The 24221-nt window shown below is 41.9% G+C and overlaps 1 protein-coding gene across 8 annotated transcripts in view; it reads left to right on the top strand.

The window, feature by feature from the left end:
• Tmem164 (transmembrane protein 164) overlaps positions 1–24221 on the top strand; it is a 166325-nt gene that overhangs the window by 69123 nt on the left and 72981 nt on the right. For 7 of the 8 annotated variants that reach the window (XM_015992039.3, XM_015992079.3, XM_006970294.4 and 4 more), the window contains 2 exons: positions 940–989; positions 21330–21396. The exons of the other annotated variant lie outside the window; for it this stretch is intronic. In XM_015992039.3, the coding sequence (XP_015847525.1) occupies positions 940–989; positions 21330–21396 (117 nt within the window). The remainder of the gene's footprint in view (positions 1–939; positions 990–21329; positions 21397–24221) is intronic. 8 annotated transcript variants of the gene reach the window in all.

The following is a 24221-nucleotide window of genomic DNA, read 5'->3' as shown; positions in this document are numbered from 1 at the left end:
TGTGGTGGGGGGAGGTCCCGGGTTTGCAGAATCAGAATGCTTTATGAGAACCCAGGAATTTGTGTATTGAGCAAATTTTGCAAAGGATGTTTTGTCCTTGATGACAGTTGAAGACTACGGTGTGGGTAAATAAAAGTCAAACAACTGCAGGTCCTTAGAGGCCTGTGTCACACCCAAGAGCAGGGAGCTGATGGTCCTCTGAATGACAGATCTTTTGGGTTGCATTTTTGCCCATCACGATAACAGGACATTAACAAATTCCCTAGGTCAATTTGTAGAAACAAACAATCCAGTGGGCTTTAGAGTCTGGGGTGGTAATTTGTTAGAGTTGTGGGGAGATTCAGGCTCCCCAGATACTTCCAATTTTCAGATAAACACAAAGCAATGTTTTAATAGAAACATGCTTCATGCAACACTTCCAGCCTACTTACTCAAAAACATTATTCATTGTTTCTCTGGAATTCCAATTTAACTTGGTGTCCTGCATTTTCATGTGCTAAATTTGGCAGCTGAGTATTGATAAGCCCACCTACCCTCATGGGAGGCAAGCAGATGGCATGTGTGCGCATCTTCCATGTGCAGAATCTATTTTTACCTGGCCTGGGGTAAAGCTTCAAAGACTGGCTACTTATGGCATATTGAAGTTAAAGCAGTGAAAAAATGAACTCTCTCTCCCTTACACACACACACACACACACACACACACACACACACACACACACACACACACTACAAATGTGCTTTGGTAAACTATATGCCATGTAACTATAAAAATTTTAACTAACACACAAAACATACAAATTTTACTTTTCTAATTTTTTATATTACATTTTTTGGGGGTTAAACTTTTGGGTTTTTTTAAATGTTATTATTAAAGTAAAACCAAGTCACCGTGCTCAGTGTTTTGCTCACTAACCATTCTTAATTCTTCAATTGCAGATCTTCCTCCTGGCCTGCCCTCCATGTCCGGGAGCTATCGTCATCTTCAAGTAAGAGAAAATTGTGTTTTACCCCATGGCCCTTCCTTTTCAGGCTATTCTTTCCATTTGGTGATAGAGGACAATGTGGTCTCCACCCCCCTGGACTGCACTGCTTGGTCCTCTGGCCTTTCACAAGGATTAAACATCTGTCGAGGTCCACTGAACTGTCATGTACATGTTGTATATAGGTTGTAGCTGTTGTTGAGCCTTGGCAAATCCAAGTGAACCAATCTTTGTGGTTACACATCCAAGGCAGGGTGGCTTGGCAGCTTGTTGTCCTACTGAGGTTACTCTTGAGAGCTGCTGGGGACTACCTGGCTTTATTCCACAGCCCCCCCACCCCAAACTACCCCTTCACCGGTGATGTGCCATTGAAGCCATTGTTCCTGTGTCTTAATGGCCATTTTTCCTTCAGGTGCAAAATGAAGTGACAGGGATTCTGGACATTGAACTCAGGGTCTTATACCTGCTGCAGTGTTCTACCCCTGAGCCACATCCTTAGCCTTAGAAATCCTGACTTCTTTCAAATATCAGCAAACATCCAATTCAATAAAGCAAGCCAACATGTTTCTCTGAAGGCAAGTTTACTTAAATTAAATTAGCAAGAGTCCCAGAACCCTCATTTTCGCCATGAGTTGTGATCATCTCCCTCATCAGACCTTTTATTAGAGTGGCTAGTGTGAAGGTAAATGGGCTGAATTAATTTCCTCTCTCTACCCCCGCCCCCATGTTGGAGCTATTCCTGCAGTGTGAAATGGCCAGAGGGAGGGAACCGGAAGTAATAGGCCTAGCAGATGCTTGGCGAGTGGAGAGGAGAGTAAATGGCTTTCAGATTTACTTAGGTCATTAGAGTGTTAGGCGGGGGAAAGCTCCCCCATTTGCCGCTGCAAACAGCTCCTTAGAATGGCCACTTAGTCTCTTGCCCAAGGTGAGTAACTTTCTTCCCGGTGAGGGGTAATGGATCCTGACTTGATATATTTTATGTGGACGGCTCCCACAGAAGATGGCTATTTAACCTCACTTCCCTCCCTTGCCTTTTCAAAATGAGCTCAATTAGTCAGTGTAATGTTTTTAAAGCAATAGTCATTGATTTTTGTTTCATTAGGGATGAAAGCAGCAATCCTCATCAGAAAATAAGCACCACCTCCATCCTCCCCCAAGAGATAATTTCGGTTATTGCCTTTTTTTTTTTTGATAAGCAAAAATCACATTGTTTACTCATATTTTTACTATTTATTTTCTCAATTTAATTTAGTTTACTTATGTTTTATACTCATATGATTACTGGATATTTTATAGTGGTCCTTTGTAATTTCTTTTTGCTTGCCCCTAACTCACACTGTCCCTCCATGTACTAAACCAGTACATACCTTCTCCATGTGCGTGGACCAGCACATGTGGCTTTAGAAGGTTGTGTTAATTGTGTTTATTCTTTAATACATGTTGCTTTTTCGCTCAACAACATCTCATGGAAATCTATCAAAGTCTACCAGTATAAGTCTTATTCAGAAGGCTGCAAAATACTTCATAAATATATAATTTATCTTGGCATTTCCACAATGCTGAGATAACCATTACTGTATACTAACCTTGTATATTGTTGCTTTCAATTTTTGTTGGTGTGTGTATGTGAATGCCTCACACAATGTTTTTCTTTTCTATACAAATATTATTCTTATGGAGCTTCCTCATTTCCAATTCTATTTAAAGTTGCTTTACCAAAGATGAATAACCAGTTGCACTCGAACAGTATAGTACATACTCACAGCTTTTTCCTGTAAACTGAACATCCGTCATTGTCAGCTATTAAATGTTTTATGTACTAGGCTCAAGTTATTGATTCTCTGTTCTGTTCCGTTGGCTTGTGTACCAAGACCATATTGACTTGATGACATTAGTTGAAAATTCCTTTAGCACCGTCTTGTCAACTTTTCCTATTTATACATTGTCAAGTTTCCTTTTACTCAGTACTCCCAGTTCTACTGGGATTCTAATTAGAATTACATTACATTGGCCTTCACTTTTTAATTAGGTTCTTTTTAGCTAAGAAATTGTATTTCTTTGCATGTTCACATCTGATTTTGTGTTAATTAGATCTATTCTTTTCTTCTTATCTATTCTATGCTCTTTTTGATGCATTTCTCAAGAATTAATAACTTTTCTCCTGTTGGGGCTCAAATGCCTTCCTCATCTCCATTGCTAAGTACTATTTGCTCTGAAGGAAAATGAGTATTGACTTTTATGAATATTTATCTTATGTTTAGCAGATTCTCCTATTATTTCTGGTAAATTTCATTTTTTCTTCTATCTTTTCAATAATTACATTTTTGTTGCATTTTGTAGAAACTCAGATAGCTAAATAGAAATCATGTTGATGGCCTACTCTGCCTAAAGATTTTAAAATCAACCTGTTTTCTGTGTTTTTACATTTGCTATTGGCATTTGTTTATTTATTTGGTTTCAACTTTTCATTTCTTGTGTATCCACATTTACTTACAGGATTGGTTACTGTATTTTAATAGCATCTGCATGAGTTTGAAATTTTACTCCAAGGTTTTTCTTTTCTTTCCTGAAACACATTAGTCAAGTTCTGTGCTATTGAGCTATACCCCAGATCTAATTTATTTTTTCAATACAATGAATTATGTTGATAGAATTTCTGGATTTGAACTACTATTATATTACTGAAGTAAGCCTGCTGATCACAGTATGTTATTATTTTGATACAAAGCTGAATTCTGTTTATCAGTATTTTATTTAGAATGTGTCTTCACTATTCATAGGTGAGATTGAAATATTTTGTGTTTTTTATTAGATTTGAAGATTAAAGATAAGATGGATAACATATAGTATAGAATGTTTCTTCTTTTTCTTTGGCCCATAATACTTGAATTACACTTAGAAGTTACGTGTGTGTCCTTTGAAGGTCTGATGTAACTCCCTTGTAAAGCACATCCGGACTTGGTGTCTTTTTCATTAGGTAGAGTCATAATTACCTTTTCAGTGTCTTCTTCTATGGAAACCAATCTGTTTAAATCTTTTGGCTTTAATTTTGGTTGTTTGTATTTGTTAGAAAATTATCTACTTATCCTATATCTTCAGATTTATTGTCATAAGTTTGGGTGAGTATGCAGTATTCTTTATCATTTGAAGAATCTTTCCTTGTGTGGTTACATTTTATTTCTTGAACTTAATCTTGTGTGTTTTCTGTTGTCTCTTCTGTATTTAAATTTGCTCAGCAAGCTCATTATTGATTTTTGATTGCATTGTAGAATGAAGTCTTGGATTTATTCATCCTTTCAGTCTTCTTTTAAGAGTTAAAACCATCAACCTATGCATTTAGCCGTCTTTACAGCTCAGTGTACACACAGGCTCTGCTGTGGGCTCCTTGACGAGCACTACCTACCTATCTCTTATTTGTCCACTCCTGCTTTGCTGTACCAGTCTATGCAAGTTTGCTAGCTTCCCAGCTAAACAGAGCTTGGCATGTTCTTTGCAGAGACATGCCCAGTCACTGCAGGAAAGGGGTTATGATGTATACCGCAGGCTGCATTGCTCCATGCTGGTTTGGGACTGACAGTTCTTTTGGCCGGGTAGAGCAGGGGCAGGATTCTCTACAGGGCTCTCGTGGCCTGTTTCACAGGAGAGACTGATAGTTTGCCAGTGCTCCAGCTGGGTCGTGACTCTTTCATTTATGTGCACCTCTGTTGACATGTGACTTGCTAAGTGCTGCTGCTGTAGCCTGCTGCTAGAAAGGCTGCCTCAGCAGAAACCATGCATCTGAGATGTAGAGCTAGAATTGGCAGGGTTTCTACTTGACCCAATCCACAGCAACTTTGGGCATGGCGGTCTTATGCCCTCTAATCTCACAGACGTTGGGAATTCCAGCCTGGTAGCTTTCTGCTTCTGAAAGCCCCTTATCTTCACGTTTCTAGGCGCTCGTACTTTAGGCATGCTCAGCAAGCAGCTGGAGCACTGCTGGTTGTGTTGTGTTTGTTCACGCATGACTGTTCTCCATCTTTTGGAATCTGAGCCACTTTCCTTTCCTCATTTGGCTGCTTAAGAGTGGCTTTTTCCGTAAGAGCGGTCTCCCGGTACTTTCTCTGGCCACCCTATAGAATCCTTTTTTTCTCATCAGGTTTGACTGAAAGCAATACATTCTGCCCTCTATGTGAGGTTCTACCTCCCCAGATTCAACCAACTGCACACTGCAAGATTTGTTTGTTTCTTTTCAAATTGCATCTGTTTGAACAGGAGACTTTTTTTTCTTGTCATTATCCCCTAAACACTATAGGATAACACGTTTGCAGAGTATTTACATTGTATGAAGTGTTGTTAAAAAAACGGGCTGGAGAGATGGCTCAGAGGTTAAGAGCCCGACTGCGCTTCCAGAGGTCCTGAGTTCAATTCCCAGCACCCACATGGTGGCTCACAACCATCTGTAATGAGATCTGGCACCCTCTTCTGTGTACATAATAAATAAATAAATCTTAAAAAAAACAATCTAAAGAGGAAGTAAGCATTAAAGTGTGCCAACTTTTAAGTAAGTTACCTGTCTCAGTCACCTTTACGGAACCTACCCTGTCATATTATGTGAAAGTTGGCCTTCCCCTTCCTCCTTGTTTTTTATCCCTGACTGGCCTCCAACTCATACAGATTCATCTCAGAACACTGGGATTAAAGGCATATACCATCTTGCCAATCCCTCAGCTCTCATAAGCATCTCACTGTGACTTTTTCTTTACTTTTTTTCTTAACCCTTTCCTCAGTTTTTTTTATTACAGCAGATTTCAGATATATACATATTATATTTATTCTCATATGTTCCTTATACAGTTGTATAATTTCTTCTGTGGGCTATCAGTTCATGTTATGAGTTTTATATAGGGATATTTCTCTTCTTAGTTGAATAAATTATAGGCATATGAAGTCTAGAAGTTTTTTTTTTAACTTTTGCAGTGAATACTTCTCCTTTTGCTTTCTTAACATTTTTGTTGTTAGTTTTCAAAAAGGACTTATTTTTATGTATGTGTTTGTGTGTATGTATGTGAATATGTATACAGGTGCCAAGGAGGCCAGAAGAAGGTGTCAGATCTCCTGGAACTAGAGTTCCAGGCAGTAGAGTTCACACAGCACTGAGCCTTCTGAGCTGTGTGCTGGCACCTCAGCAAGAGCTGCAAACTCTCTTAATCACTGAGCAATCAAGCTCTCCAGTTCTCTTTCGGAAGTTTGAGACAGGTCTTGATTGCTATCTCAGATTAGTCTGTAAATCACTATGTAGCCCAGGCTGGACTTGAACTTGAGATCATCCTCAGTGCTGGCATTACGGCATTTACCACCATGCCTGGCTTACGTTTTAACATTTTTTTTTTTTTGAGACAGGGTCACATTGTGTAGCTCCTGATGGACTAGACTCACAGAAATCTGCCTGCCTCTCCCTCCTAATTGCTGGGATTAAAAACATGCACCACATACACCGCAACTTTTATCTTTTTCATGAAGTGTTTGCTACACGTCAATTTTGCATTTTTCTTGGTCGAATTGATTATTCCTTCCTTTAGGCCATGAGTATTTCCTATGTATGTATGTATGTATATATGTGTGTATGTATGTATTTAATTATTTGAGATAGAGTCTCACCGTGTAGCCCAGACTGGCTCGAAATTGACTGTGCATCCCAGGACGGCCTGGAATTCTTGGTTCTCATGTTTCATTCTCCCAAATCCACTGCCACAACCAGCTTTCTTCCTGTATTTTTATACCTGAACAGACTTTTTCTTGTTGTGAGATTAGCTAGAAAGTTCAGTGTTACACTATTAAAAATATTCAATGTGGCCATTTAAAACTCATTCTATGAATAGGGTGATGTAGGGCGATAGCTTATATTTTTCCCTAAGTAGTTTTCTTATTTCTGTATTTATTGTTTGTATAGCAGAGGCTGGACTTTAATTCCTGGTTTTCCTGACTATACTTTCCAGGATTATAGGTATATGCCGTCACACCCAGCAAAGGATTCTCTAAGGTCATTACCATACTTTAACAAGTAACTTCTTGTATGTGCCGGCAGTTAGCTCAGGGGTGTGTTTGACTATTCTGTTCATCTCTCTTGGGTTTTAACCCAGCTTCGTGTTCTTTTTTTGTAAAAGAAAAAACTTTCTTATTTTATCTTATGTGTATGGAATTTTGCCTTTATGTATGTGCAGCACATGTCTGCTTGGTGCCCATGGAAGCCAGAAGAGGGTGTCAGGTCCCCTGGACCCATAGTTAGACAGTTGTGAGCTGTCATGTGGGTGGACCCAGATTCTCCACAAGAGCAACCAGTGCTCTTCACTGCTTGCTAGCCCCACAAGAAGTTAATGGATGGAAAGAGTGGCACATGGTAGCGTGCCCTTCATTGGGTGGGCAAAGGGACAGATTAGGCCCCAGCTTCAAAGCCTTGGGTTTGGAACATCAGGCAGGTAGACCAGGTTTCTCTTACCCCCCTCAATGTACTCTGCCACCCACAGTTCTTTTACTCAGCTACTCTCAATCAGTGTTTTGGTTTCAGGTGAACTTTAAATGTTTTTCTCAGGTTCTCTTCCAAATCCAGCCAGGATTTTGACTGTACTTACTTTAATCCTACTTCATCACAACGTTGAATCTCCTCAGCCAGGATAAAACAATGATTCTACATGATTCTTTTTTTTTTTTTTTTTTTTTTGGTTTTTCAAAACTAAGTTTCTCTGTGTGGCCCTGGCTATCCTAGAACTAACTTGCTCTGTAGACCAGGCTGGCCTTGACCTCACAGAGATCTGCCAGCCTCTGCCTCCTGGGTGTTGGGATTAAAGGCGTGTGCCACCACCACCCAGCTTCATGAATTCATTTTTTTTTTATATTCCTCAATGTGTGTGTTTCCCACATATTTCTCAAAAAGGTCATTTTAAAACAGTTTATAGTTTATGATCTTTTATTATATCTTCTGTTATTACTGATGAGTCATAGGAAAGATTTCCAGGTTTGTATGTTTGTTTTATATTGGGCCACTATGCTTAATTCTTATTTATATAATAATTTTTCAGATGTTATCCTTGGATCATTTTGGAAATATCAATTTTCAAGTGGTAACTTTGCCTCTTTTTAAAGAGCAAAGTGTATTTTCCTTTTTGTTTGTTTGTTTGTTTATTTTTATTTTTTTTTTTTGCTCAAGCCTAGATGTATTGGCTAGAATTTCTGGCATCATTTTAAATAATACTAATACTGGCAAGAATCATTATTATTATTATTATTATTATTTCTGGTGTTTCATTAATGGTGTCTTAGTTTCTATTGCTGTGATGAAACACCATGACCAAAAAGCATGTTGGCGAGGAAAGGGTTTATTTGGCTTACACTTCAGCATTACTGTTCATCACAGAAGAAGTCAGGACAGGAACTCACACAGGGCAGGATCCCCAAGGCAGGAGCTGATGCAGAGGCCATGGAGGAGGGCTGCTTACTGCCTTGCTCCTCATGGCTTGCCCAGCCTGCTTTCTTATGGAACTTAGAACTATCAGCCCAGGGATGGCACCACCCACCACGGGCTGCGCCCCGCCCGCATGGTCACTAATTGAGACAATGCCTTACATCTGGATCTCATGGAGGCATTTCCTCAACTGAGGTTCCTTCCTCTGATGACTCTGGCTTGTGTCAACTTGACACACAAAACCAGCCAGTACAAATGGGGATATTTTTATGTTTGGTGTCAGTTGACTCTTACATTGCTTGTTGGCTTAGGTTAAATGTACTATAACATGAAGAAATTTTCTTGTTCTTAAATTGTTAAGTTCATTTAAAGATTAAGAACTTATTTGTTTATTAATTAATTAATTTATTTATTGTGATGTTGGGGCTTGAACTCAGGGCTTTAGACATGCTAGACAAGTGCTCTACTGCTGAACTACACCCTAAGCACATAGGTGACTGGTGAGTTTAGCCAACACTTTCTTGGTAGAAGATGTTGAGTGGTTAATTGGTTAATTTGTGCTTTTCCCCTTTGATCTCGTTTGGTAAATTATATTGGTAGAATTCCTTTTTTTTTTTTTTTTTGGTTTTTCAAGACAGGGTTTCTCTGTGTAGCCCCTGACTGTCCTGGAACTCACTCTGTAGCCCAGGCTGGCCTAGAACTCACAGAGATCCGCCTGGCTCTGCCTCCGAGTGCTGGGATTAAAGGCAGCTACCGCCGCCGCCCAGCAGTAGAATTCCTAATTGCCCCTTTTGAAGGACTGCTAATGTAATCTCCTCTTTTCCTCTGTGTGTTTACAAGAGACTCATGTTTGGCTTCCTTCCCACAAGTTTGGTTGATTTTGCTCTCTGTCACCCCTGCTATGAAATTTAACTTTGTCATTCTTCCTTACTTTGGAGAGTTCTCTTTCTGCCTCAGCTTGTTGATTTTCCTTCCCAGTGCGCCTTATTCTGGTGGCTTCCTAGAGTCCAGGTTTTCTTGCATACTATTCAGGATGTCCTCAGGTTTTTGTCAAATCCTTTCTGGTTCTTACACTAAATTTGGATGTTTGTGCTTCTCCAAGTCTCCAGAATGATATGCGTTTCTCCATGTGCTGCCAGACATTTTCATAGGAACTGCGCTGGCTTTTTGTATGGCTATGCATATTCAAAGGAGGATCTGTTGTTTGTCAAAGACAGATTGTGTATACTGCCTTTAAATATTTTTATATTCTCTATGGTATTGGTTAGAACCACTTCTCAGCTCCATTCTTTGCTGGCAGGTTAATGCACACAGCTTTTTAGTACGTTTCTCACACTCTAGTACCTATTCAGGTTGTCTGTCCCAACTACTAAGCTCTCAAATACTCTGAACAAATCAAGTATGTAAAAAGTCATAGTCTCCCACACGTGTAACTCCCAGAGGTTTCCTTGTGAAGCCTCCCCTTCTCAGCATGCAGTGTGCTAACACCAATCAGATCATAGTCTACTGTTTTGACTTTGGAGAATTGCTTAGAGCCTAATGGAGTGGTATTTGTGCTGCCTATGACCTTGGGCTCTGCAGCCCAAAGGAGGTGGTACTTCCTGCCGTTGTATGTGACCTCTTCTAAGGAAAGGGAGAAGCGTCACGTAGATATAGATGGTTCCAGGAATTACTAATACTATTTGCAAGCAGTTGTCATGCCGTGGAGGAGGAGCTGTCTGATTTCCCAATGCCAGCCATGAGGCTGGTCATCGCAGGGTTTAGGATCTTCCTGTGTTCTTTTCAGGTGTTTAGAAGCTGCTGCATGGCTTGGCCACAGAGTTTTCCCCTCACTTTAGCACTACCCATATTACTGACCAAGATTTCTTGCAGATTCTGGCTGTCAGTCTGTCTGACCATCATTTAAGGTTTTCACTCATTTGGGGAATTTGGTCTTTTTTTGGTACCTTATAGTTATTTGATTGGAAAGTTGGGGGAGGCTGGATTAGAGATTGTTAGCCACGGATTTTAAAGTACAAACCTAGGGTATATTTTGGTTTGGGGTGACTTTTGTTTGTTTGTTTTTTTGTTTTGAGACAGGGTTTCCCTGTGTAGCTTTGGAGCCTTTCCTGGATCTCACTCTGTTGACGAGGCTGGCTTCGAACTCACAGAGATCCACCTGGCTCTGCCTCCTAAGTTCTGGGATTCAAGGCATGTACTACCACTGCCCGACTTGGGGAGACTTTTTTATATATAAAATAAAGGGCTACATAGCAACATTTTAGACCTTAGGGGCTCATGATGTAGAACAACATAATCTCTGGCCTTGAACAATGTTCTTTTGATAGTGAGGAAGGAGCCTAGATATATACAAAGGGATGAATATGGCTATGGTCCACTAAAGTGTTAGTTATGTAAACAGCAGGATCAGATGCAAGACTTGTAGGGACTGCTGGGTCCCTACAAGTGACAACTGTACAGTGTCACTATTCTTAATGCTGAATGTAGAAGTAAAAGCAGCTAATAGAGGGAATTCCCTGATAGAGAGCTCATCACAACACCAAAGGAAGAGCAGGGCCATGCCCCTAACGTTAGGAGAATTAGATCTAGCATACAGAGACCATAGCTGAGGAGGAATGAGGTTTGGTCTGTACAATAGAACTGTAGCCTTGTTAGTTAGATGGCAGGATGTGATTGCGTGCCTACTTGGAAGGAATACCTTGATGGTGACACCGTCCCATGGTCATTAAGGTTGGACTTAGTCTTCATGTCTTCAGCTAGAAGCATCAGAACAGGGATTTTCTCTTTGGCACACTTCCGGTACTATCACAAGTCTTCATATCAAAGACATCTTAAAAAGCAAACAGGGGCCGTTGAGATGTCTCCGTGGGTAAAGGCGCTTGCTGAACAAGTCTGATGGCCTGGATTCAATATCTGAACTCGCATACAGGTGGAAGGAGAGAACCAATTCCAAAAAGTTGTTCTCTGGCCTCCAAGTATGCACCATGGCAAGCTTGCATCTCCCCCTCCAATAATTAAAATATTTTAAAAAATGCTCAGACACTTCTTCCTGATTATAATACAGTTTGTAGTTAGACTGCCCATAGATGATCTCAGCCCTTTCCAAGACTAGAAAACTCTGGTTCTTAAGTTATTGACCACCCACAATTGACTCACTAGGTACAAGAGCAGACACTGACTGGAGTCTGTTGGTTCTGTAGGTTCAAGGTGAAAATTCTTCCTTGTCAGCTGGAGACCTGGGCCTTTACATCTGGCTAGCACTGCCCTTCGGAGCCTATTTTCTTTTGGTGGTGTCCAGAGGATGTTCTCTACCTCTCAGCTCTGGTCTTTGCTGCCCTGTTTGACCAATGACTATGAACAGCCTAAATTCCCGCTGCCTTCTCCAATCTCTGCAGGAGTTAGGAGCCGGCTCCGGAGGCAGGGCTCTGGTGTGTCTAATGTTGCTCCTGGAAAACAGTGAGCAGATCCAGGTCGATTTTCCACTCTCTTTGTGACATTAGAGAAAGGCCGAGATCTCAGGGCTGGGGTCACTGAAGTCCTGGAGCCACAGAGCAGCTTCAGAGTTCCTCTGTCTCTGTTGGGTCTGCTAGCTAGGTAAAGGCGGTGTTGTCATCACACGGTAGGAGGCTTTTACACCCTTCCTGGTCTCTGACGCCTCTAACCACAGGCGGATGTAATTGTCGGCTTGGTTTTTGTTGCCCTGGCTGCACTTTCTTTTCATCCAGCCAGCCATTCATCACTGGGTCTTACTATAGTGTATAGCTTGGCCTTGAATGCATGGGCTCGTGACCCCTCCCTCCCAGCCTCTCCAGTTGCTGGGACTTACAGGACTGTGCTGCCTTGGCCAGCTGGTTGCTCAGTCGAAGCTCTCACAAGGGTCTAGGCACTTCTTGGAAAAGCTGACCTTTTAGGACTTGCTCTTTCTCTCTTATGATACCTTGAAGGAATGGAAGGAAAAGAGAAGGGCAGCTAAGATTTTCCCAGCTTTGGGTTAGGAGCTGATGGTTTCCTTGCATTGGGAACACCCACTATTTCATGTGATGGGTTATTCACATGTGCACCAAGAGTCGGGGAAGGTCAAGACCTAACTCTGTGAGCTGTGAAGTTTGAAGGGCTACAGATTCCTCCGCCCATCCTGTGTAAGAAAAGTGACTGGCAGAGGGCTGACCTTCTGGAAGCCTATGGCATGCCGCCCGCCCTCCACTGCCCAGTTCTGAAACTCTGAAAGCTGCTCATCTTCATGAGCACATGGAAAGCAGAGGAGCTGTGATGCAAGTGAGATTGTCTGATCATGAGTATCTGCTGACTCAGTCCCCGGAGGCTTTTGAATGAGAGGAGATGAAATTTCATCTGTGCCACAGAGAGCAGAGGGGCACTGCTGGATGGAGAGACTATAGGCCGGGTGTGAGCCGAGGTAGGTGAGGGAAATGTGGGCATGGCTGAGGGCAAGAATGAGGACAGCCTGACATGTGATCATGGCATTGCAAGACTGATACCCCATTGACCCTTGGTTCACATGATAATTAGGATAATTCTGTAGCCTTGTCATACTCTCTTTTCTAGATCCCACTTATACTTTATTGTACTCTCTGAATTCAATGTTTCTTCTTCTGGGATTATAATATAATTATTGAATTTTAAACAGCATGGCTTTCGCCAATGAGCCGCCCATATCTGAGTGCTCTGAGGCTGTGAGACTGGTTGTTTTTTTTTTCTTTCCTCCGTTTCTTCCATCCTTCCCCCCTCCCTCCCTCCCTCCCTCCCTCCCTCCCTCCCTCCCTCCCTCCCTCCCTCCCTCCCTCCCTCCCTTCCTCCTTCCCTCCCTCCCTTCCTCCCTCCCTCCCTTCCTTCCTTTTTTCCCTCCCTTCCTTCCTTCCCCCCTTCCTCGATGCCCCCACATCAGTGTTAAAGACTAGGCCTAGGGACTCACGCAGGGGAGGCAAGCATTTCACCACTGAGCTGTTTGTTTCTCCAGCTCTAACCTGTTGTGTCTTAATGTTTTTCCCAATGCTCATCTTCTGTGGAACCTGAGATTTGGAACCGTAGCTCAGCTTAGAACCATAGACACAGCATTTAAGGGGACATCTTTTTGGCACCCTTGCTGTGACTGATTTGGAGCCTTAGCTTTGGACTCATTACTAAGAAAGGTGTTTAGAAAATTGCCTCTGACCTGTGCAGCTTTATTAAGGCTTGGTCTTGGCAAGGGAGAAAAAGCTGTACAGAAGAACACTATACATTTAAGGGAGAAGGAGACCAGAAACCTAGAAGACTCCTAAGAAATTGGCAGTCGTTCTGGGAAACCATTTCTTGTTTGGTGTGGTACTGAGCTCAGGTATCTGTTTCCTTTGACCTACTTGTCTGGACCCTGCCTACATCCATATACATTCTTTCCTTAATGCTTTGGGACTTTTCCAGTTGATTATAGGTCTCTCTTTCTCTCCCATGCCCATAACATAAACTATCTTCTTCCCCACATAAGCATATTCAGTTCTGTCTTTTACAAATCTCCCGTGACGATCTTCCTGAGTAGGGTCCGCTTTCTTTTTCCTTCTTTTTCTTTCTTCTGTATAGCTATGTATTACAACATATGTTTGGGTGTGCACCATCTTCAGGAAAAAGGAAAGACTCTCACTCCAGATAACTTCCTGTCTTGAGAAAGCAAAGTGTGGACTCTCCTGCATTCTGTGGGGTTTTTTTGTTTGTTTGTTTGTTTTGTTTTTTTCGAGACAGGGTTTCTTTGTGTAGCTTTGCACCTTTCCTGGAGCCCAGGCGGGACTCGAATTCAAAGAAATCCTCTGCCTCCCGAGTGTTTGGATTAAAGGCATGAGCCACCACCGCCCAGTGGTGTGTTTAAAAAAACAAAACAAAACAATGTGGTTTAATAAGATTTGGGCAAAGTGTGTTAAAGCTGTGCAATTAGTAATGGGAAAGTAGAGATGCTCCAGTCTTAGAAAAGTCATGTGTGTTTATTGCACAGAAAAATGAAACATCTCATAAAGCAGCAAAAAAGATAGTCATGGATAAGAGATAATTTCTGTTAGTAGGATGATATAATTTTCTTACAGTTTTCCTTATGTATATGCTCAGAAATAATGATTATTCTTTTTGTGCTTTGTAATGTTTTAAAAGCTAACAGACTAGATGTGGTAGTGTATGTCTGTAATACCAACACTTAGGAGATGAATTCAGGGTGATCAGGGTATATAGCAAGTTAAAGGCTAGCCTGGGCTATATTAGACCCTGTCTCAAAAAACAAAAGGGCAAACAAAACAAATGTTAGTAACTACAATTACTTCTATACTTTAGTTAATGTACTATAGTTGTTTCCCTATCTATCTTATTAAATACTAATCTAAAAATTATTTCTAATGGCCATATAAACATCTATTATTTGGATGAATAATGTGTCATAATATAATATAGTATAATTAATATAAGTGGATATAAACAGTATCCTATTAATTCAGCATTTATCTTCTTAGGTAGATGTTGGGAGAGTCTTGAGTAATCCAGTGGGATTTCATTACCTGGGCTATATGTGTGCTTTTAGCTGCTTGCTTCTCGATGGTGAGCAAAGATGAAAGCCTCAGCCTCCATGTCTTCACTTGTAAAGGATGCATTAGTAGTACTCCATCCTTGAATGCTGGTAACAGTTAGAGGAGCTGACCCCTGGAAATCTTTTAGCATGGAGCTGACATCTACTAAGTACTCACTAAGTGTTATTAATAATACATAGAAGCATTAGCCTCGTCTTTACCCTTTGCCATCTTTCCCTGTGCCTCAAGTTTAAAATTTGAGATCGAAAATTGCTTTCATTTAGATAAGTAGAATTTCAGAATGGAAATTATTTTCATCTAAGTTGCCTCTTTTACCAGTTGAGCATTTTCCAGATGGAAGCTTATGTCAACTTCATAAGAGGGGGAAATGTACCGGAACCTTTGCACTTATGTGACCCCGTTTGGTCCAGAATAAGGTAGTGGAAATCCACTGGCTGCAACCAGGGGAATGGTCTTTGGCCCACAGGCAAAGCCACCCAAACTTTCCTCTTGTACCTATCACCCCCTTTTTTTAAAAAAACTTTGTGTGTTTTTTTATGTTCTGATTTTCTTTCTTTTTTAAAAAAATTATTTATTTGTATTTTATGTACATTGGTGTTTTGCCTGCATGTAGGTCTGTGTGAAGACCCCGGAACTGGATACAACCTGCTCTGTCTGTATGTTACTTTGATGTTTTCAGGACTGACCACTGTTTTATCTCAAGAATGTCATATAAATAGAACCTTTCTGCATATAGTCTTTGGAGAATGGCTTTGTGCATTTGTGCACGCAACATAGTGCTTTCTTTTCTTTTCCTCAGTTTTCTTCCCCCTCTTTTTTTTTTTTTAACACAGGGTCTCTCTACGTAGCCCTGGCTTGTCCTGAAACTATGTAGACCAGGCTGGCCTCAAACTCACAGAGATTCTTCTGCCTCTGTCTCCTAAGTGCTGAGATTAAAGGCATGCGCCAACACACCTGGCCTTATAGAGTCTTTTTTTTTTTTTATTTTAATTTTTGAAATAGGGTTTCTCTGGACAGCCCTGGCTGTCCTGGACCTTGATATGTAGACCAGACTGTCCTTGAACTCACAGAGATCCACCTTTCACCCATACTACGTTTGAGATGCATTCAAACTGTTACTTGTATTAGTTGTTTACTTGATTTTTCTCTTTGAGTGGTTCTCCACAATGTGCATTGGCCAGTTCCTTTCTTTCCTGTTTTTGTCATTTAAAGGCACTTGTGCTGAATCCATAGTTTGGCTATTACAGAGGTGCTATAAACATTATAGTGTGTGGGTTTTCATGGAAACATAAATTTTCATCTCAGGGTGGTAAATACCCTGGAGCAGGATTGTTGGGGCATAGAATGAGCAGTTTCAGCTTTCTACACTTTTATAAATTTACTTTTAATTCGATTTGTTTTCTTCATATCTAGTTTCTTGAGTTCTCCAAGGGCATTCATTAATGACATAGGGAATATCAACCACTCCAGGCCAGATCTCATGTTCAGGAGTAGTTGACCAACACATAATAGACAACGTAGGTTTTTTGTTTGTTTGTTTATTTGTTAATTTGTTTGGTGTGTGTGTGTGTGTGATTTTTATTTGGTTGCAATTTGATATTTTTTATTTTTCTTTTTTGGGTGATGTTGGAGTTTGTTTTCTAGGTTTTGGGAGTTTTGTTGTAGTGGGCTTTTGATTTGTTTTTTGAGAACAAACTTGAAGTTGGGTAGGGAGGGAGGAGGAAAGGAACTGGACAAACCTGGGGGAGGGGAAGAATATGATCAAAATATATTTAAATTTAAATTTTCTTTTAAGTGATTAAAATGCTAAAAAATTATAATATACTGTCCAACTTACCTGAAGTAGCAGTTTTGTATTTTCTACAATGAATGAGCGCTCCACTTTCTCTACATTCAGTGTAAGGAATTCTGTTCGAAGGTGATGTGAATGCTCCAGTCCTAATACTATTTACACTATTGTCGAAATCAAGTGAGCATATCAATGTAGTCTGATTCGGAAGTGTTCTCTTTTGTTGATTGTTGGCTCTGTGCCTGACCAATGGCACATTGTTTTGGCAGCTGTAACTTTAAAATCAGGTTGTTATTCCTGTCCCTCTGTCCTTTCCACGTACATTTTAAAATCAGTTTATCCATACACACAAAACATACTGCTGAGATTTTGGTCAGAATTGCTTGGGATCCATAGATCATTTTAGTGAGAGCTGCAGTCTTTCCTCTGTGGAGCCATAGGTTCTAACCAACTGAGTGAACAGAGCACAGTACAAACTGGGATTGCTTGCAAGCCGGTTGGAGAGGTTGCTTAGCTGGCTTAGAGCGCTTGCTGCTCTTGTAGCATATCTGTGTTGGGTTCCGAGTATCCACAGGGCAGCTCACAATGGCCTTTCACACCAGTTCCGTGGGGATCTGATACCCTCTTCTGGCCTTGGGGAGCAGCAGGTACCCCGGTAGTGTACACACATGAATGCAGGCACACCTTCATACACAGAAAACAAAAATAAGGAAGTTTCATAAACACATTGCCTCCAGGAAGTGTGAGTGAGAGTAGTAATGCTGTTTTGTATTTTTCTTTGGCCAGGTCGCCAGTCAGGTGTAGCTAAAGAGGAGATAGAAGAAAACAAAGTTCATTTTATTTGAAAGGATTTAGTCCTCAAGTAGAGCCACCACATGGGAAGGACATCAAGATGAAGCAGTCACGAAGAAGGGAACATTTAGGCCACTGCCACTGAAGATTCTCTGGGAAGGCAAGAGAAGGCAGAGCTGGGTAACGGGTTCAGGACAGCCTAGTTTGAATCCTTTCTATCAGCTCTAACTGTAGGGGTAGATTTCAGTTGCATGGCCCCGGGGCCTGGGATGGCTAAAGTGGAGGAGTGTACGTACAGCTGTGGCCTGATTAGTTTACATGTCGAAGACCTGCCCACAACCGTGCCCTTCCATCTCTAGGACTGATCCTCTGGAAAGGGCGTACTCATCCCAGTTGTAATGCGCGTGCGTGTTTGTGTGTGAGAACTGGGAATAGAACCCAGGGCTGTATATGTATGAAGCAAATGATCTTTCCCCGCTCTGTCCTCTCTGTCACATACACACACACACACACACACACACAATTAAAACATTAAGAAACACCTCCCACAGCCCTTGCTGATTATAATACAAATAGTACCTAGTTAGACAGGACATATGTAATCGTCATTTCCTGTGTGAAGACGAGTACAGTGGCAAAAATGTAGGCTTGAAATTTGACTTATTACCGTGTGATCTTAGGCGGGTCAATTATTTGGAGTTTTTGTTTTCTCAGTTATGCAATCAAGAAGAGAATGACCATTATAATAAAAAACTAGGTAAACTGGGTGTAGTGGCGTACACTTTTAATCTCAGTACTTAGGCGGAAGAGGTAGGTGGATCTCTGTGAGTTCAAGGCCAGCAAGAACTACAGAGTGAGTTCCAGGACAGCCAGAGCTACATAGTTGGACCTTGTCTTGAAACAAACAAACAAACAAACAAACAACAAAAACAAAACAAAACAGAACGAAGACCTAGGAGGGTTGAATTAAATATATTTGAATACTTAGCCCAGTGATTTACACATGGTCCATATTTTTGTTAATTATTTATACAAGTCCTTTTATGTATTAAATACAATTCACTCTACCGCCCCCCCGCGCCTCCCCCCCCCACTCCTTTTATAATGAATTTTGAGAACTTCAAACAAGGCTTGCCGTTATATGGGATTTTTTTGATCTTCATATTAGTTTTATCACTAGTCTAATAATATTACTTGATATTATCTTTATCAGTGGCCTTCCATGGGCCCTTAGAATCCATTCTGTCATCCCTAAGTTGTAACTTTTGATATCCAAATGGCTAACTGGCCTTGTACAAATATCATCTTTCCATTGAGGTCAGTGGCAAAGCCTGGCCCTGGATTCTAGTGGTACATGGGTCATCGATGCGACTTTTCCTCTCCCAGCATGAATCTACACTGTGGCTGTCACAGAAGAGGGCTAAGTGGCAATGTTAGGCCAGAGTTGACTTTACTCAAGACCTAAAATCACTTTTCCAGAGCGCAGGGTGTCTGGGTGGCCTTTCTGAAAACTCTGCTGGTCAGCCTGAGGTAAAGAAGTGGCATTGCTTTGGTCTGCCTACTCTTAATAACCTGTATGTCTAGAGAGTCTTTTACCCTAAAAACCACCCTCAATGTCATATGGAATCTAGGACAAATTATGCAGGAGGTAGAGAGATGCCTGGAACCAAAGGAAGGACAGAGGCACATCTCCACCTTATCTGAGGTCATATTTGAAAGGGAGGGAGGGAGGTGCTGATATACGACAGTGATAAATGATGGGAGTTTGAAGTCTGATAGCAGATAGATTTGAGTGTGAGTCCTGGCATTGAGCAGGTCACCTAACTTTTCTGAGTGAACTTGGTTTCCATATCAAAATGTTGGCAAGTCACAGTGCCTGTTTAGAAATTTGCTATCAGAATTAAGTGAGAAAGTTCACACAAAGCAATTCATTTGATACTTTCCTGAAATGTATTGAGTGAGCATCATGACCATCATTGAGGCCTTGGTGACAAAGAATAGCAGAAAGAAACAGATTAGGAGGAATGAAAGGCAATCTGGGGCTTCTGTGCCATCCTCTGGGCTACACAGGCCACTTCTGTGAGCTAGGAGAGGAGCGCCAAATGTCTAGGTGCAGGTGTTTTTAACTTTGGATGCCTTGACACAATATTGTCATCTACAAAATTCTCCTTTGAAAATCACACAACTGCATTACAGAAACAATAGCAGAAGTGCCCTCATTATGTTTTAAGTTGATGACTTTTTGTTGTACCACATTTCTAGTTATACCTGGCACATGTAGCCCATGGCCTAAAGTTGGACATGCCTAGTAAGGTTCTTCTTCAAGATCTATTGTCCTAGGACTAGTGTGCCTATCGGGGCAGGGGTGCGGGGAGGGGAGTGACTCAGAAGCCATCCAGTATCTTACTTAGCTGTGTCTTACTCAGCTAGTGCTTTTACTGTTGTGTGTCTGAGAGGCACAGTTCAGGTTGTCCATGACCCATCAAATCAGCCTTTCTTCAGGAGGAACAAACTCATTCTTTGTCTCTCTCTCAAGTAAGAACCCAGAATGGTGAAGAAAGCTGCTTAAATCCCCCCTCAGAGCCCTCACAAGAAGGGCTTGTTCCCGGGTTAATTGTTCTTGACTCAGGAAGGATGTGTAGTGTGCATTTTAAGAAGTCTGCTATTGAGACCCGGAAACACTATCCTTGCTTGGTGTTCCTCTTCTCTTCCCTCCGTCCCTCTCCCCTCTTCTGTTAATGCGAGGGATGGGATGCTGTGATGTAGGCTAATCAAGTGCTCTTCCACCAAGCTGAGGCCCTAGCACTGCTTAGCCTTTAAGCAACAGGATCTCATATATAACACAGATCAGAGAACGCCTGAGGGTTTCCTTGTTTGTCCTCCCCACCTCCTGCAGCAGCTACTAAAGGTGTGGTTAGACAGCCGGGAAACAGTATGTGCCACACTGCAGGCAGATCCCGTTAGTTTCTTTTCCTGTTGCTGTGTTCAGCACACTGACAAGAGGAACTTAAGGGAGAAAGGACTTATTTTATTCGCAATTCCATGTTATACTCCCTCAGTGTCGGGAAGTCAAGGCAGCAGGAACCTGAGAGAACTGCTCACATTACATCCACAGCCAAGAGCAAAGAGCAATCAGTTAATACGTGCAGCTCGGTTTTCCATCTCTGTTTTACAGAGTCTAGGATCCCAGGCCCAGGGAATGGTCCTGTTCACAGTCACTGTGGGTCTTCCCACCTCAGCTAACACGATTTTGATAGTCCATCCCAGGCATTCTCAAGTTAACCTTAATCTGGATAGTTCCTCACAAGTGTTCCTGGAAGCTTGCCTCCTGGATGTCGGTATGGACCCTCATAGACAGCTCCCTAGTTTGTACCAGCACTTTCTGTCCAGGTCTTTGGCGGAAAGACTGACCATAGCTCGTTAAACAAGCAGCTGCATTCTAATAAACAGGCCTCTATACTAACAAGAAGCATTTAGCTGTTGTACTTTTCAAATGCTGCAGCAGTTCGAACCATTGGTTGGGGCTGACTGAATGTTTAGGAAACACAGACCTTGGTAGGTAATGCACAGTGTGTTCAAGAAGTGTCTGGGGGTTCTGAGGCAGTATGTGTTTCAGGTAATAAACACAAAATGTACTGATTTTCATATCCTTTGCCTTGGGGTGAGCTCTTAGGCCGTTTTACACAGAGGGCTACTTCTCCCACATGGCTTAGCTCAACCTCCAGCATTTTCTTCTCTCTCGTGACCTGTTGCTCTTCTTTCTCCTACAGGTTACAGATGCACATGTTGAATGGAGCTCTCCTGGCATTGCTGTTTCCTGTGGTAAATACCCGGCTGGTAAGTTGTCTCTTCTAGAAATGAATCAGCAACATCTAAATCAGTATATGCTTACTCCTTTGCTATCCAGTGTTTCTCCTAAGTCTTTGCCCTTATGGACAAGGGATTTGAATTTGTGTCCAATGTTTCTCCTAAGTCTTTGCCCTTATGGCCAAGTGATTTTGAATTTGTGTATATTAATGTTTGACACAGTCATGTCTGGAGTTAATGGAGGCTTGATGGGGCAGGAGTAGTTTGTTAGGCTTGGGCTACAGCAAGAGTTTCGATCAGAACTAGAAAAACCAAAATGTTATCTAGAAATTGGAGAGGCTCTATGGAAAGAAAGAGGTCTAGGATCACATCCTTAGGCTGAGACTTCTAGATGTTTTCAGGGGCACAATGATGTAGACCAACATGCTAGGGAGCCTCAAAACTTGTCTATTTTACTAAGGATCCTCTTGAGCAAGCATATTTCTTCTACAATCACTCAAATCTCCAGGGCAGAGTGGGTCACTCCTCCTCCTCCAACTTGAGGAGAAGCAGGAGGTACGAGGCTGGGGGAATAGTATCCTGTCTAGGCTCCTACATGTGGGCCTCCTGAGAAACTAATGTATACTTATTGAAAGTCCAGGGGAAAATGACCTTTAAAGGTGAGTTACATAGCTTTATGCTTTCATGACTTAAGTTTGCCGCCTAGATGAACATCATAGCTTAACCATTGATTTAGATAGAATTTTGTAGTTTACAAGACAAGGTCTTTTGATGTAATAGTTTTTTTTTGTTTGTTTGTTTGGTTGGTTTTTTAGATAGGCAGATAGGAGAAGTATTACAGCCTCTTGTTTTTTAGAGGAAGGAAGTGACATTCAGGATGTCACCTGAATTGTAAGTGACAGTGATGACCAGACTCTGAGCCCCTTAATCCTAAAAGTCTGGCCACACGCTGCTCCTTCTGAAGAATGTAATCATCTTCTCTCTACAGATAGTCCTCAATACTGTAAGTTGTGCTGCTCTAGATTTATATAATATAGCAGTAGACATTAAAATTGAAAGTTCACCTAAAGCAATGAGTTTTGAACTGTCTCACTGTGCTCCAGACTCACCATCAGATTATTAGCTGGGCTGTGGCTTTAGCTCACTACTGGAATGTCTGCCTAGTGTATTCAAGGCCCTGGTTCCCATCCCTAGCACCGTGAAACAAAGAAACAAGCAAATAAGAAGGCTTGCCGGGTCCCACTGCCAGAGCAACTGGCTGGCACAGGACAGTAGCTGACAGACCCCTAAGTGATGCCTAAGCAGGGCTCCTCGCACTGTCCCCAGAGAACCCATATGTTAGGCACTCATGATTCAGTTGCTCTGAGTGTATAATTCAAAGTGTGGCCTGAAATTAAGCATCAACTCGGTGTTGCTTGTTAGAAATGTTGGGGTTCCAGCCCCACCCCAGGTTTACTGTATCTGAATCTACTTAGATGGTACCTTCGATGGCCTCGACCCTTTCCTTCAAGGAACCCAAAGCACCTTATTTACGTGGACCGTTTGGGCTGATGTGAAATGAGAGATGGCAGGCAGTGTTGTTTGAGTTAATAGATAGGGGTCATTCTGATCAGTGTTCCCTTGTGAGGTGGCATGAGCAGGCACAGGCTGCATCACAGGCACCGCTGCCCTCAATTCCATGTCCCTCCTAATAGAAGTTGCCTGAACTGACCTGCTAAATCATAGAATCAGAACTCATGTCTTAGGCCTCCAAGTGTAGCTCAATGGGAGAACGTATACTTCTGGTTTAAAGGACCCTGAATTCTTCCCCCAGTACCAAACAAACAACCATAACAAAATACCTCTCCCTTAGTCTTCAGAAGAGAGGGCATAATGTATCACAGAATGGCGTGGATAACCCAAATTAACAGAATATACTTGTACTTTAAAAAAAAAATAGCTGATTTCATACCCTGTTGCTCTTCACTGGCTGTGGCTCAGGAATGTGAAGCGGAAGTCGCTCTCTGCCTCTGGCAGGCTTGGGAAAGGACCCATTGCTCTCTTGTCCTCTCTCTCTCCTCACCTGATTCCAGCTCCCAGGAGACGGAGAGGCCAGGGTACCAGAGAGCTGCTGTCTTAGTTTTCCTCAACTCGCCCAGCTACAGGGGGTGAGGGCACCTCAGAAAATCATTCCCCGAGTCAGTGGAGCCGATGATTATGAGTTTGAAGGTGGCCAGCCCAGAGCTCTTGCTAAATAGCGTGTGCCACTTGCAGTTCTGTTCCCAGTGAAAACCAAGGAACTGCTTCCTTGTAGAATCCTGAGCGCGTGGCAGAAATGAAGCAAGTAGGAGAATGAAAGCCCCCAAGGGGCTCGGTCGCCCACGCGAGGGCATCTAGGATGCTGGTGGTGAGGTTTTCATTGCGACACTATTGTTAACAACAATTGAGTGTGTCTCACCAGGTCTCCTGATGTGGTCCGAAGCTTTTTATCAGTAACTACCTCAGTTGCCGCTTCTCGAGGGCCCATTTCATGCCAGGTGCTGCTGTAACTGTTTTACATGAGTGGATTTAGTTAATCTTTACAGCTTCCGAGGCTATGTTCAATTATCATCTCCAAGGTCAAGATGGCAGCGGGATTGGCTTCTTCAGGCCTCTTGCTTGAAAGATGGCAGCCGTCATATGTTTTTATTCTCATGATTTCTTGGTGTGGTCAACTATTTATGAAGACATCTATCACATTGAATCAGAGCACATTTGACTAGCCTACTTTCACCTTCAACTCTCCTATAAATCCCTCTCTCCAAATATACTTACATTGCAAGATAGCAGGGTTAGAACTTGGACATATAAACAGGGGTTGCAGAGGACCCGGGGTC

Source organism: Peromyscus maniculatus, chromosome X (genome assembly GCF_049852395.1).
Source record: "Peromyscus maniculatus bairdii isolate BWxNUB_F1_BW_parent chromosome X, HU_Pman_BW_mat_3.1, whole genome shotgun sequence".
In the NCBI taxonomy this organism is placed as follows: domain Eukaryota; kingdom Metazoa; phylum Chordata; class Mammalia; order Rodentia; family Cricetidae; genus Peromyscus; species Peromyscus maniculatus.
This window is presented reverse-complemented; position numbering and strand designations above follow the sequence as displayed.